This window comes from Dipteris shenzhenensis, chromosome 11 (genome assembly GCF_047967505.1).
Source record: "Dipteris shenzhenensis isolate YYH24624 ecotype China chromosome 11, Dip_SZ_1.0, whole genome shotgun sequence".
Lineage (NCBI taxonomy): Eukaryota > Viridiplantae > Streptophyta > Polypodiopsida > Gleicheniales > Dipteridaceae > Dipteris > Dipteris shenzhenensis.
In genome coordinates this window covers 33,048,949-33,060,712 of record NC_141606.1, presented here as the reverse complement: position 1 = coordinate 33,060,712, position 11,764 = coordinate 33,048,949, and the positions used below count along the sequence as shown (strand labels likewise).

At 40.4% G+C, this 11,764-nt stretch overlaps 1 protein-coding gene across 1 annotated transcript; it reads right to left on the bottom strand.

Annotated features, from left to right (window-relative positions):
• Window positions 1–5,312: 5,312 nt before the first annotated feature.
• On the bottom strand, window positions 5,313–6,457 carry LOC147896932 (thaumatin-like protein 1). Its single transcript, XM_087381179.1, has 2 exons — window positions 6,354–6,457; window positions 5,313–5,698 (listed from the first exon to the last, which is right to left on the bottom strand). Exons 1-2 carry the CDS (start codon window positions 6,418–6,420, stop codon window positions 5,313–5,315), a joined length of 453 nt encoding a protein of 150 aa, XP_087237305.1. The 5' UTR covers window positions 6,421–6,457.
• Between the last annotated feature and the right edge of the window lie 5,307 nt (window positions 6,458–11,764).

Here is an 11,764-nt window from a genome sequence, read left to right as displayed (position 1 = left end):
TGCTCCGACATCTTTTCACAATTTGTATACTCTTTGAAAGAAGAGCTTTGTACATGTTAAAATCCTAAAAAGGCAAAAAATGTCAAAGTGCAGTGATTGTGATGATCTAAAGCGATCACTTGAGAGTGCAACGTTTCTAAAACAAAGAGAATCATAGAAAAAAAAAGAGAATTTCATCATGGACTGGTTCGGCATTCTAGACTAAAATATGCATTTTGAAAGGAGCAAGCTATTTCTCATCCAAATGAGTATATGTGCGTTATTGTAGATAGTATGGATTAGAACACAACATTACCTTGATTCATAAATACTCCACCTAAGTTACAAGGAAAATACTTTTTGAAGACACATCTATGTGGAGTATTAGTACATGGATTTAAGTTTTTTTTAGACATATGGATTAATTCCTTGCATCTACATGATAGCAATCAAGTTGTAATGTCAGTTATGAAGATAATTCATAGTGTATATGCAAAAAAAGGTCACCTATCAGCAAATTTGAGAATACATGCAAACAATTGTGGATGAGAGAATAAGAATGTATTCTTTTTTACATTTTTCTCAATGCTAATCGCTCATCGAATCTTCAATGAGATTGAAGTTGAATTTTTGTTGGTTGGACACACACATGAGGATATCGATCAGGTTTTTAGCACAGTCTCAAGAGAGCTAAAACGCAAGGACATGGACATGATGGATGACTTGATAAGAAAATGTGGGAGGCAAGTTGGTGGCCGCAAGGAAGGTACAGTGTGCTCCATGGTTGAAAGGATGTATGATTGGAAGAGCTTTATTCTATCCTTCATACAAAAAGGTGGTAATGTCCTGATTGGTCATAGCACTCCATACTACTTTCGCTTTTTCTTAAAGAATGAAAAACCAATAATGCAATGGCAACACTATTCTCATGATACAACATGGGAACCTGAAGAACCTTACTGTCTCTTAACTTCAATACCGAGCAAAGAAATGCATCCAGTATGGGCTCCTATAAAAGAATTTAGCGAGAAATCTAAAGGTGAAATAGAAGGCTTAAAATCTTTTATTGCATACAAAGAGAAAATGCTTCGTAGACTTCTTGATTGGAAGCCCTCTTGGAAGAAATACACTGCCATTGTAATTAAGAAGACCTATCAATTGATAAAGGACCTTGAGAAAATGTGAGTAGATGATACCAAGACAAAACGACCTTTATTTTGATCAAATGTTGGTAATGACTTGCGTCCATTATTTGATGTCTTTGAAAATGAGTTTGATTCGCTACTCCCACGTCCATATTATGGTCCGAGGAAGAGAGAGTTTATGCCAAAAGTAAACATAGACATCCACTGCTGTTTTGTTGCAGCTTGACCATCAGACGATGAGCATGAGAATGTTAAGTTCTGGGTTGCAAAAGTGATGGACGTGAGCATGGATGACAAGGAACATTTATAGCACTATGGTATGAGCCAAGGGGTAGGAAGGAGAACCACGATAACAATACATTGTATATTGGCTGTTTGAAAAAGAAATGGGTTCCAAACCATGAAGCAGTTTCAGAGCTTTCCACAGAGACAGTCATAGTATCGTGAAAATCAAGGACAAAGAAAACAAGGAAGCACATGGGATATGATGTAAAAGAAAAAATAAGAATACCGCTACCCATTATTTCGCACATTACAGGGTTTTTGAAGATGCTCGCTAAGAAGGAAGTAGAAGGAGATAACACAAATGAAGAATGCCCATGATAATACCATTCAAGCATCCAAGCAATAAGTGACGATGAATCAGACATTCAAACAAACTAGTTACCTATTTATACTTAACACATTTGTAAAGGCAGAATTGAGTTATTGAAAAGGCTGCGTGTCAAAGTCCTTTGTACAAAGACTCATGAAGAACAATATTTCTTGTAAACATATGATATTGTAAAATTGCAAGCATAGCTATTACTATTTTTGGAGCACATTTAAAGAGTCTTCCATTCCTCTTGTCTATTTTAACCTTTAAATTTTTTGGGACTTCAAGAGTGTTATAGTTTTCTATATCAAATTTTAAGTGCATTCTTTTGGATTAAATTATATTAATAAGTATTTATTTTGAAAGTGATTTTTCATGGAGATTTTTTTTTAACATGAAAAGGATTGTTAAAAACAAGGAGTACAAAAGTAAGATTTAATTGAAGTTTTTGCATTAGTAGTACACCATTATAGAGACACATTGTGAAATTTATCATATGGAAATCATAGTGCCAAAAAGTGAACTTTTAATACTCAAATGATATTTTCATAATGTAAACTTTTCAATTGAAAAGGATTTTTGAGATTAGTCCAAGAGTAGACATATGAGTCCAAAATTAATGAAATAAGTGTTGATAATAGATAATGATTACGCTTCCCTCTTTTTCTTTTTCTTTTTTGAAAGCTACCGGCTTGTATTGCAAGGGGGATCAACCCTGATAAAGAAGACCCTAAAAGTACAAAATCTGGCCTTCTATTGGGCGGTGCTCACAATAGGATCTAACATCCCTAGCACTTTGGCTGTGTCAGTTACAAGCAATTTAACTGACCCCACCAAGGATCCATCCCTAAATCCTATCATCCCTTTACCCCCAAAGACAATCTGGTTGGAGAGGTTCCATACCCCCAACAAAATAGCAGCCCTGAGATAAGGCCAACATACAACAACAGTGGACGTGGCTCTGGTTGGAGAGGTTCCATAACCCCCAACAAAATAGCAGCCCTGAGATAAGGCCAACATGAAACAACAGTGGACGTGGCTCTAGATGCGTCTCCCAAAAGCCCCATTCTCCAATTTTGACCCACATGAAACCTCCCCATCAGGCCACCTTCCTCACATCGGCATCGACTCACAACCACACACAGCGGACCATAGTACATCTCCACATCAAGTGGACTAAGGATTCAATTGCCTTATTACAAAGCGGGCATATGGGTTTAACCTCATTTTTGCCAGTTTTCTGCGTACAGGCAAGCATTGATGCAAAACTTTCCATGCCATAAAGCTGAGTTTTCCAAGTCTGCATCCATTCCATATCTCTTTAAGTCTTTTTTTCCACCATCCAACTACACGACGGAGATACCATTTTCTTTTCAGTATTAAATATAGTGGATGTTGGGTAAATAGATTTATGTATATGACTCTGGTAGAAAGTTTTTAAAGCAAGTTTTACCCATATACCACTGCAAATTTCTCTGGCTTTCTGCTCTATGCAAACCGATGGCCAATTCTCTGGTACCTTCTTAAGAATCATGTGCATCAAAGCAGTCTCTTGGACTGACAGAGAAAAGGAGCAGCTGATCTCACCTAAAGGCATATAATCCCCCTTCGACGGCATCCAAATCTGTGACCAGTATCTCATCCCTTTCTTGCTTATGCTATGAGCCTTTGGAATATCTTGTTTGGCAATCAAGTGACCATCTATTTTCACAGCATTGCTCCACCAAATCGATTCACTAAGGCTGGCATTGCCCCTCACGCCGCCCAATCCCTTCCACACCAGTTTACTCACACAACCCTTCTAGGACACAACTAACCCGTGCAACATATCTAACCCAACAATTCTGAGGGGAAAGTCAGAAAACAATTTTTCATACGAAAGTAAACCTCTCCACATACCCAGCTTCACCCCCCTTCCCTGCTCTATAAACCACCGATCCGTCAGAGAATATTCATGGGAGCCATTTCCCAACCAAGGATGTGTACTTGCAAGAAATATCTGGTAGCCCAAATCCCCCCACCTGTTTTGGGTTCTTTAAGCCATCCCAGGCAATATATTGCATCCATTTGTTCCCCTCAACTTCAGCCCTTAAACTGTAGCTACATACGTGACTAGGCTTAGCCCATGCCAGTGTTTTAATTTTGTCCCCGAACCATTGAAAGTTTTGTTTCAGCGTGATGCCCATCCCAATAGGCACTTCTTGTTTTCCCAATTCTTAGTGGCTCTAATAACTGCTCTCACTGCATTGTCCCAACCAGTACATGGATCATCCATCTCCGCTTGGGCATGCTTCCAGGTCCGCCTAATCAATTTGCTGAATTTCTTAGACCATACGAGCCTCTTGTGAAATTTGAAGGGCACATCATAAGACCTTGCAATTGCAATAGCAATCCCAAATCTCCAGATAATCGGTAGGTGATCCGAGAGGCATGTTTCCACTACATACTCCCCCCCAATGGTGCCCTCATCCACCATCCATCCCCCAAGGCATACACTCTATCCAGTCTTCCCGCTCTGAAAGCATCCCCCTTCCTTTTATTGCACCACGAAAAGCCACTGATGCCTTCTGCATCTACGTCTACACAGTCCACTAGCCCGAAATTCATTCTAAGCTCATCCCACGCTTCAGCTTCCACAGTCGTAGTCCCTCCATTGGGTGTTTTATGTTCATTGGCATTCAGTTTTATGATAGTTAGCTCCTATTTTATGACAGTTAGCACACTATTTTATGATAATTAGCCTAATGTCAGTATGCTAATTAGCACCTGTTCTATCATTGTTAGCATTCACTTTTAATGATAGCTAGCACCTATTTTATGATAGTCAGCATTCAGCTTTAAAGATAGTTTGCACCTATTTTATGATTGTTATTTGTTAGCCTTTAGTTTTGTGATAGTTACAACCTGTTTTATGGTAGGTAGCATGGTAGTTAGCCTTCACTGTATTCATGATTTTTAGCACTTGTTTTATGATAGTGAACCTATTAGTTTTATGATAGTTAGCATTCAAGTAAGCACCTATTTTAGGATTGTTAGCATTCAGCTTTATGATAATTACCTAATGTCAGTATGCTAATACATGTTATATCATTGTTAGCGTTCACTTTTAATTATAGTTAGCACCTATTTTATGATAGTCAACATTTAGCTTTAAAGATAGTTTGCACCTATTTTATGATAGTAAGCCTTTAGTTTTGTGATAGTTACTACCTATTTCATGGTAGCTATCACGTATTTTATGACAGTTAGCCTTCACAGTGTTCATGATTTTTAGCACTTGTTTTATGATAGTGAACCTATCAGTTTTATGATAGTTAGCATTCAATTTTATGATAGTAAGCACCTATTTTATGATCGTTATCATTCAGTTTTATGATAGTTAGCTCCAATTTTATGATAGTTAGCACGTTGTTTTATGATAATTAGCGCCTCTTTTATAATAGTTAGCACCTATTTTATGATAGTTAGTACTCTATTTTATGATAATTAGCACCTCTTTGATATAGTTAGCACATAGTTTATGATAGCTAGCATCTATTTTATGATAATTAGCACCTGTTTTATGATAGCGAACATATCAATTTCATCAATCGTTAGCATTTAGTCTTTTCATAGTTAGCATGATAGCTAGCATGCAGTTTTATGATAATTAACACATATTTTATGATACTTAACACTTGTTTCATGATAGAGAGATCGTAGTAGGAGAGATTTTGGGCTCCTCCGAGAGTGAGTTCTGCGAGGGTGAAGGGCAAACGGGTGCCGTTGACACTATCACAATAAGTGGTGCTGTTGAAGCTGCAGCCTGTGAGTCCCGAGAAGCTCCCACTCCAATCGGAAGAAATCTGGACGGAGCTGAAGTTGTTGGGGCTGATTCCAGACAGAACTGAGGCTCCTCCCGCCGGCGCAGAACCGGAGGCTGTTTGGATGGCTGGCCAAACGACGTAGGGGCATCGATTCAGTAGAGTGATTGTCGCTCCTGCATCATCCACATATCAAACCATCAGACGTGATCAGTGCGTCCATGGAATCGTTCTCCTCGGTTATGCAACAATGTGTTCAATTCGCTCGTCACAGTTTACAGTTGGTCACTCGACCGACGTAACGAAAGTCCCTGAGTACGTTCGTCTCGTCATCCCTATCTAAGTTGTGGGCGCGTTCTCAATTCGGTCGTCACAATTAGATAGGGAACGCTCTCAATTCGCTCGTCACAGTCTACGTGAGTCAACTTGGTTATGAATTGAGAACAACTACCGAATTGAGAACAACTACCAAATTGAGAACAACAATCTGTTCAATTCGTTCATCACAGTCTACAGTACACTCGACTAACGAACGAATTGAACAGATTGTTGCATAACGAACGAATTGAACAGATTGTTGCAGGCTATATGGATCGAGTACGAATTACTAATTCCAGCGTACTACGCGCTCTCTCACGTAATTTCCCCCGGCCGGAACGTAGCTGGCCGTGAGTACATTCGTCGATCGTCGACCGTATCTAGTTGTGCGCGTCCTGTTCCATGAGTTTCCGGTGATATATATTCCGCAACGTCGCGATTTATCTGTTTGGTTCCCGTCATTTCCCAAATTGCTCCTAAACACACAAAAGATTACAGAATGTGGATGTGTACCTGATACGGCGACAGAGAAGCTAGAGAGAGAGATGAAGATGCAGGTGAGGTGTGGTAGAGATGCCATGGACGGTGCCTACAAGGAGCTCAAGATTGGCTAGACTATGGTCTCTCCTAAGACTAAAGAGTAAGTTCCTTCAATGCAATCCAAGTCTTCCTAAGACTAAACACTACCGTCCTTCAACGCAATACAAGTCTTGGCTTCATAAGATGCCCACCACATTGAAAACAACGTGAATGATTATACATCATTCATTCGAGTAAAGTGACCCGGTCTCTACCACTGGCTACAGACCCGCTTCGCTCGGTCTCAACGTCGGATCTTAAAAAGTCTTTGATTTCAAGAAACAAAATTTCAACTTTCAAGACTCCTCCACTCCAGGCATCACATCACTTGGCTTTTTATGCTCAATCTACTCAATTATTCAGCTAGATGAGCGGCCTTCTATTGTTGATCGAGGGACAAAGCATTCACACATAAAATCTCTCCCCCCCCCCACATACACACACACACATACACAAACACATCATGCACTCTCTCTCTCTCTCTCTCTCTCTAAAGCCTCCAAAAAGAAAGAAAATTAAATAAAAAATATTTAAAAAAGGAATATAAGAAAAGGGATAGATCTTTCTAAACACATGTCTTTTCAACCAATTTCAAACATTCAATCCAATGGTACTGAGGTGAAGGCAATGACCATTTTCTCTGCAATTCTCTCTCTCTCTCTCTCTCTCTCTCTCTCTCTCTCTCTCTCTCTCTCTCTTCTCTCCCTCCCTCTCTCCCTCCCGCTCTCTCTCTCTCTCTCCCCCCTGTCTCTGTGTGTGTGTCTCTCTCTCTCTCTCTCTCTCTCTCTCTCCATTTGTGTGTGTGTGTGTGAGGGGAAGGCAATGGACCTTTTTTGTAAAATTCTCTCTCTCTCTCTCTCTCTCTCTCTCTCTCTCTCTCTCTCTGGAAGGCAATGACCTTTTTCTGTAAAATTCCATCTCTCTCTCTCTCTCTCTCTCTCTCTCTCTCTCTCTCTCTTTGTATCTCTCTCTCTCTGTGTCGCTCACTCTACTTCTCACCATCTCTCTCTCTCTCTCTCTCTCTCTCTCTCTCTGAGGGGAAGGCAATGACCCTTTTTTGTAAAATTCTCTTTCCCTCCCTCTCTCTCTCTCTCTCTCTCTCTCTCTCTCTCTCTCTCTGAGGGGAAGGCAATGACCTTTTTCTATAAATCTCTCTCTCTCTCTCTTAGGGGAAGGCAATGACCCTTTTCTGTAAAATTCTCTCTCTCTCTCTCTCTCTCTCTCTCTCTGAGGGGAAGGCAATGACCCTTTTCTATAAAATTCTCTCTCTCTCTCTCTCTCTCTCTCTCTCTCTCTCTCTCTGAGGGGAAGGCAATGACCCTTTTCTGTGAAATTCTCTCTCTCTCTCTCTCTCTTTCTCTCTGTGAGGGGAAGGCAATGACCTTTTTCTGTAAATCTCTCTCTCTCTCTCTCTCTCTCTCTCTCTCTCTCTCTCCCCCTTGTGTGTGTGTGTGTGTGTGTGTCCCCCTCTGTCCCTCCCCCTCGTTCTCTCTCTCTCTCTCTACTTCTCTGCTACCTCCTCTGTCTGCGTGGGTTGTCAGATTGTTTTTGCTGCTGCTTTGTTTGACAATGCCACGTGTCATCAGTGGTGCCTATTGCTCGCCATTCGTCTAGTGCCACGTGTGTAGATCGGCCCGCACACAGTCCTGCAATATGCCATGTGTCCCCACTCACTGGTCGCCACATTTGCAGACTGTTGTTGCCAAGGTCGCAACTATGGCGAGCATTTACTTCACCGGCTCGATAATGCCGGCGTGCCATGTGACTGCGCATCAGTCTACACTTGCGCATGTGGTCCCTCTGCACTCCTGCCACACTGCCAGCCGCCATAAAACTCCCCGCGTGGACTTGCCACGCTACCAGCCACCATAAAATCCCCGCGTGGATCTGCCAGCATAAGATAATGATGGGGCCACAATGCATCCACGCCACCTCTGAACGCGCAGTGCAGAGCAGTTTAGGGGCTGTGGCTCTGCCCATTTCAGGTGTTCTGGGGCTACATGGTGGTGACACACCCACGGTCCAATCTGCGGCCCTCCTTCAGAGTCCAAGGCAGATAGCCACATGTCATCGCCTCCAAGCTCTTCCCCTTTTCTTCATCTTGATTGTGTTGATCTAACGGCGAGCAAGCGTCCTCCTCCCCTGAACCTCCCGCGAACCTCCATTCTTGCCTGTCCGAGATTAGCCACCGTAAGAAATATAAGAGAAGGCCTGCCCTAGATTCAAAATAGCAAGGAAGATGTGCAGTGCGGAAAAGAGGGCAGAGATGATGAATTGAAAGCTCATGAGAGAGAGAGAGAGAGAGAGAGAGAGAGAGAGAGAGAGAGAGGAATAGGGAGGGGGGGCCTAAAAATATGGAGGATTTTTTGAAAATTGAAAATTGCTATTTTCGCTTTGTTGTGAATCGCCTTCACTTAGTCCTTCCTTTCAGGAGGCCAAAAACCCAAATGCAATCCAAGACTTGGCAAGTGGAGTAGTAAGATGCCCACCACATTGAAAGGTGGCATGTGATTTCCAGCTTTCCTTCCATCTTTCTCTCTCTTTCTATTTCAACTCTCTCTCCCCCCCCTCTCTTCTCCTTGGTGCGAATCCAAGTCATCTCTCTCTCTTTCTTGCACGGTAGGCCACTTGAACGTCATTCACCTTGTTTTTTCTTGTGAAAAAGATGAAAGTATATTAACATGACAAAAGAAAAAGATAATTACACGGGGAAAACTCTCTGCCAACACACTAAGTCTACCAAAAGAGAAAAATGGGCATTTGTATTAATTTGTAAGGATGGAGTTGTCCAAAGGAGACGAAAAAATCTAATTGAGCACGATGCACGATTAATGTAAGGTTTTCTAAAGAATTGAGGAGGAAGGTCTCCATGCCTCTAGAATCTTAGTCACCATCCCTTAGCCTTTCCCTCTCTCCCTCTATATATGTGTCACCCCCCCTTGACGCTCAGGCTCACCCTCTCATGCAAATCTCAGGTTCACCCACTCTTAGTCCCTCTCTCTCATTCATCTTCTTCCTCTCTCACTCATCTTGTTCTGCTAGCCTTCCAACAAGACGATCCTCCTTGGCTTCCTAGAATATGTTCCCCTAATGAGCTGTTAATTAAAAAATATCATATGTATTTAAAGGTCATGATCAATCTCATTTGGAAATTCAGAAACAATGTTGTTTTTAGAGGTCTTCACAGTGGAAGGATGCCAATTGAAGAAGGGATTGAGGAGATTAGAAGAGCTATCAAAGTATTTTGGCCACAAGCATGAGGCTTTTAAAGCAATAAGCTGTGTATGGAACTAAAGTATAGTGACTTCCTTGTAAGGAAGTTGGATTTCTTTTCCTCTTGTACACATTTCTTTAATACAAATTTGAAGTTTTTACCTCAAAAAATAAAAATAAAATAATATCATATAGATTGAACTTTTAATCAAAAATCAAATGAAATCATTACAGGACACCAAATGGAAGAAATGTCCCCCTACTCAACTTTATATTGAAGGCAGTCGGATTTTCTTTTTACGTTTGTACTTTTCTTATTTTCCATTTTAATACAATTTCGAAGTCCTTTTATTGCAAAAAAAAAAACTTTACATTGAATATGTGGAAGGAATGGAAACCAAGGAAGGTGCCAACAAGGAGTTGCTAAGAGTGAAGACAAGGTCTTTAATTTATATTGTTTAATATGAATACAAAGGAAACAAGCAAGGTGTGTGCTAGCAAGGAGCTACTAAGACTAAAGACAGGCGGCTAGACTAAGGTCTTAATTTCTTCCAAGACCTATAGAACTTTTCAATTTACATGTACAAAAATCTATAACTTTTTGGCCTTAAGTCTAGAGATTTTCTTCATTGGAGAACTTTCTTGTGCAAAATTCCTTTTTATAAGAAAGAGGTCTTTTTTTAGCAAGGTTTCACCAACCCCTAATATGGGCTGGCACATTTATTTTTTGTTTTATTTTTCATTTAAAAAATCACCTATTTGGAGGTTTTCCTTGAGGACTAAAATGTAAATAAAACATTTTTTTAAAGTAAGTTTCCAATTTTGCAAAAATGAAAATCCCAAGTAAATTTGAAAATTTGATGTTGTATCATATATAGTTTGCAAGTGTTAAAAGCCTAGCACCCCCAAAAACATCAACAAGATGTGCAAAATGTAATGACCTTGACATTCAATTCAACCAAAAAGTAAATGCCAACTTGACCAAGGAGAAATGCACACCCAATGCATACGTGACATAGCAAGGTAGACAAGATGGCATAGCTACAAAAGGCCCTTCAAATGGCAATGCTAAGTATTGGGTCAAAAAGAGCACCACATACAAAAACTATGGTCATAAATTGGATTTTAATATTATAGGTGCCCAATTGTCAACGTATGGGTCCTTGTTATTGATGAAGCCCCCTCAAAAGCATTAATAAGACACACAAACTTGAGGACTCAGACATTTAGATCAACCACAGATGAAGCACTATGCTTTTGGAAGCATAGGTGATGTTGCAATGCTTATATGTCAAAAGAATCTCTTAGGATTTTCTAGACTCATGTAAGTCTCACTTGTTTTCTTGGCCACTTTGTTTTTTATATTTTTGTGGTGTTCTCTGGAGTGCCGATAGAAACTCAGTACAAAGACTTTGTATAAATGGATGCTCAAGTATGTGTGGGTGTGTGGATTTGTATGTGTGAGAGCATATTTTTATACTATGGTCTACACCTACTGTTGGGCACTGATGACGTCAGTGGGGATGTCATAGTAGCTAGTCCCTGCTATGCATGATGGAGTTTATGGTTTTCAACCTTGTGAGTGACTATCATGAGATTGAAACTGCACGATGTTGTGTTTTTAGAGGATGAGTTTAGGAATGTTCCTGGATTCATCTAGGTATATATATATATTTGCCCAAAATTTGTACTCTTTGTTAAATATTTCAAGGGTGAATGCATGATTGGGTGTAGCCATTTTTGTGAAGTTTAGGGAATATATTGCACATGGCTAACTTGCTCGATTTGTAACCTCAATGGATTTTGACAAACTTGGTGTCTAAATTACTTTACACATTGTGAACTCTCTTTTTTTTTTTTGGGTAAACATGCTGAATTTTATTAAAAAAGGGGGGGTCAGTCCCAAAGAGACCCATTACAAACTGAGGCCAAACAATAGGGCAGGGCCCTAGGCCTATGCTTGGACAACAGTATCACTTATACCAAACTTAAGACTAGTGCTCTCCCTATGTCAGTGGGGCACTGACTGATTAACAGCTCTAAAATCCTCGTTGTATCCAACAAGGCACACCTAGCCGTCTTCATAACCATAAGCTCTTTGAATCCCGGCCCCGAGTTGGCACGAAAGGCCA

Bases quoted from the DNA above. Each gene is read 5' to 3' on its own strand.
- LOC147896932 (XM_087381179.1), bottom strand. From the start codon at position 6,420: ATGGCATCTCTACCACACCTCACCTGCATCTTCATCTCTCTCTCTAGC. The intron at 5,699-6,353 runs GTACACATCCAC...TGGATGATGCAG, and splicing joins CTTCTCTGTCGCCGTATCAG to GAGCGACAATCACTCTACTG.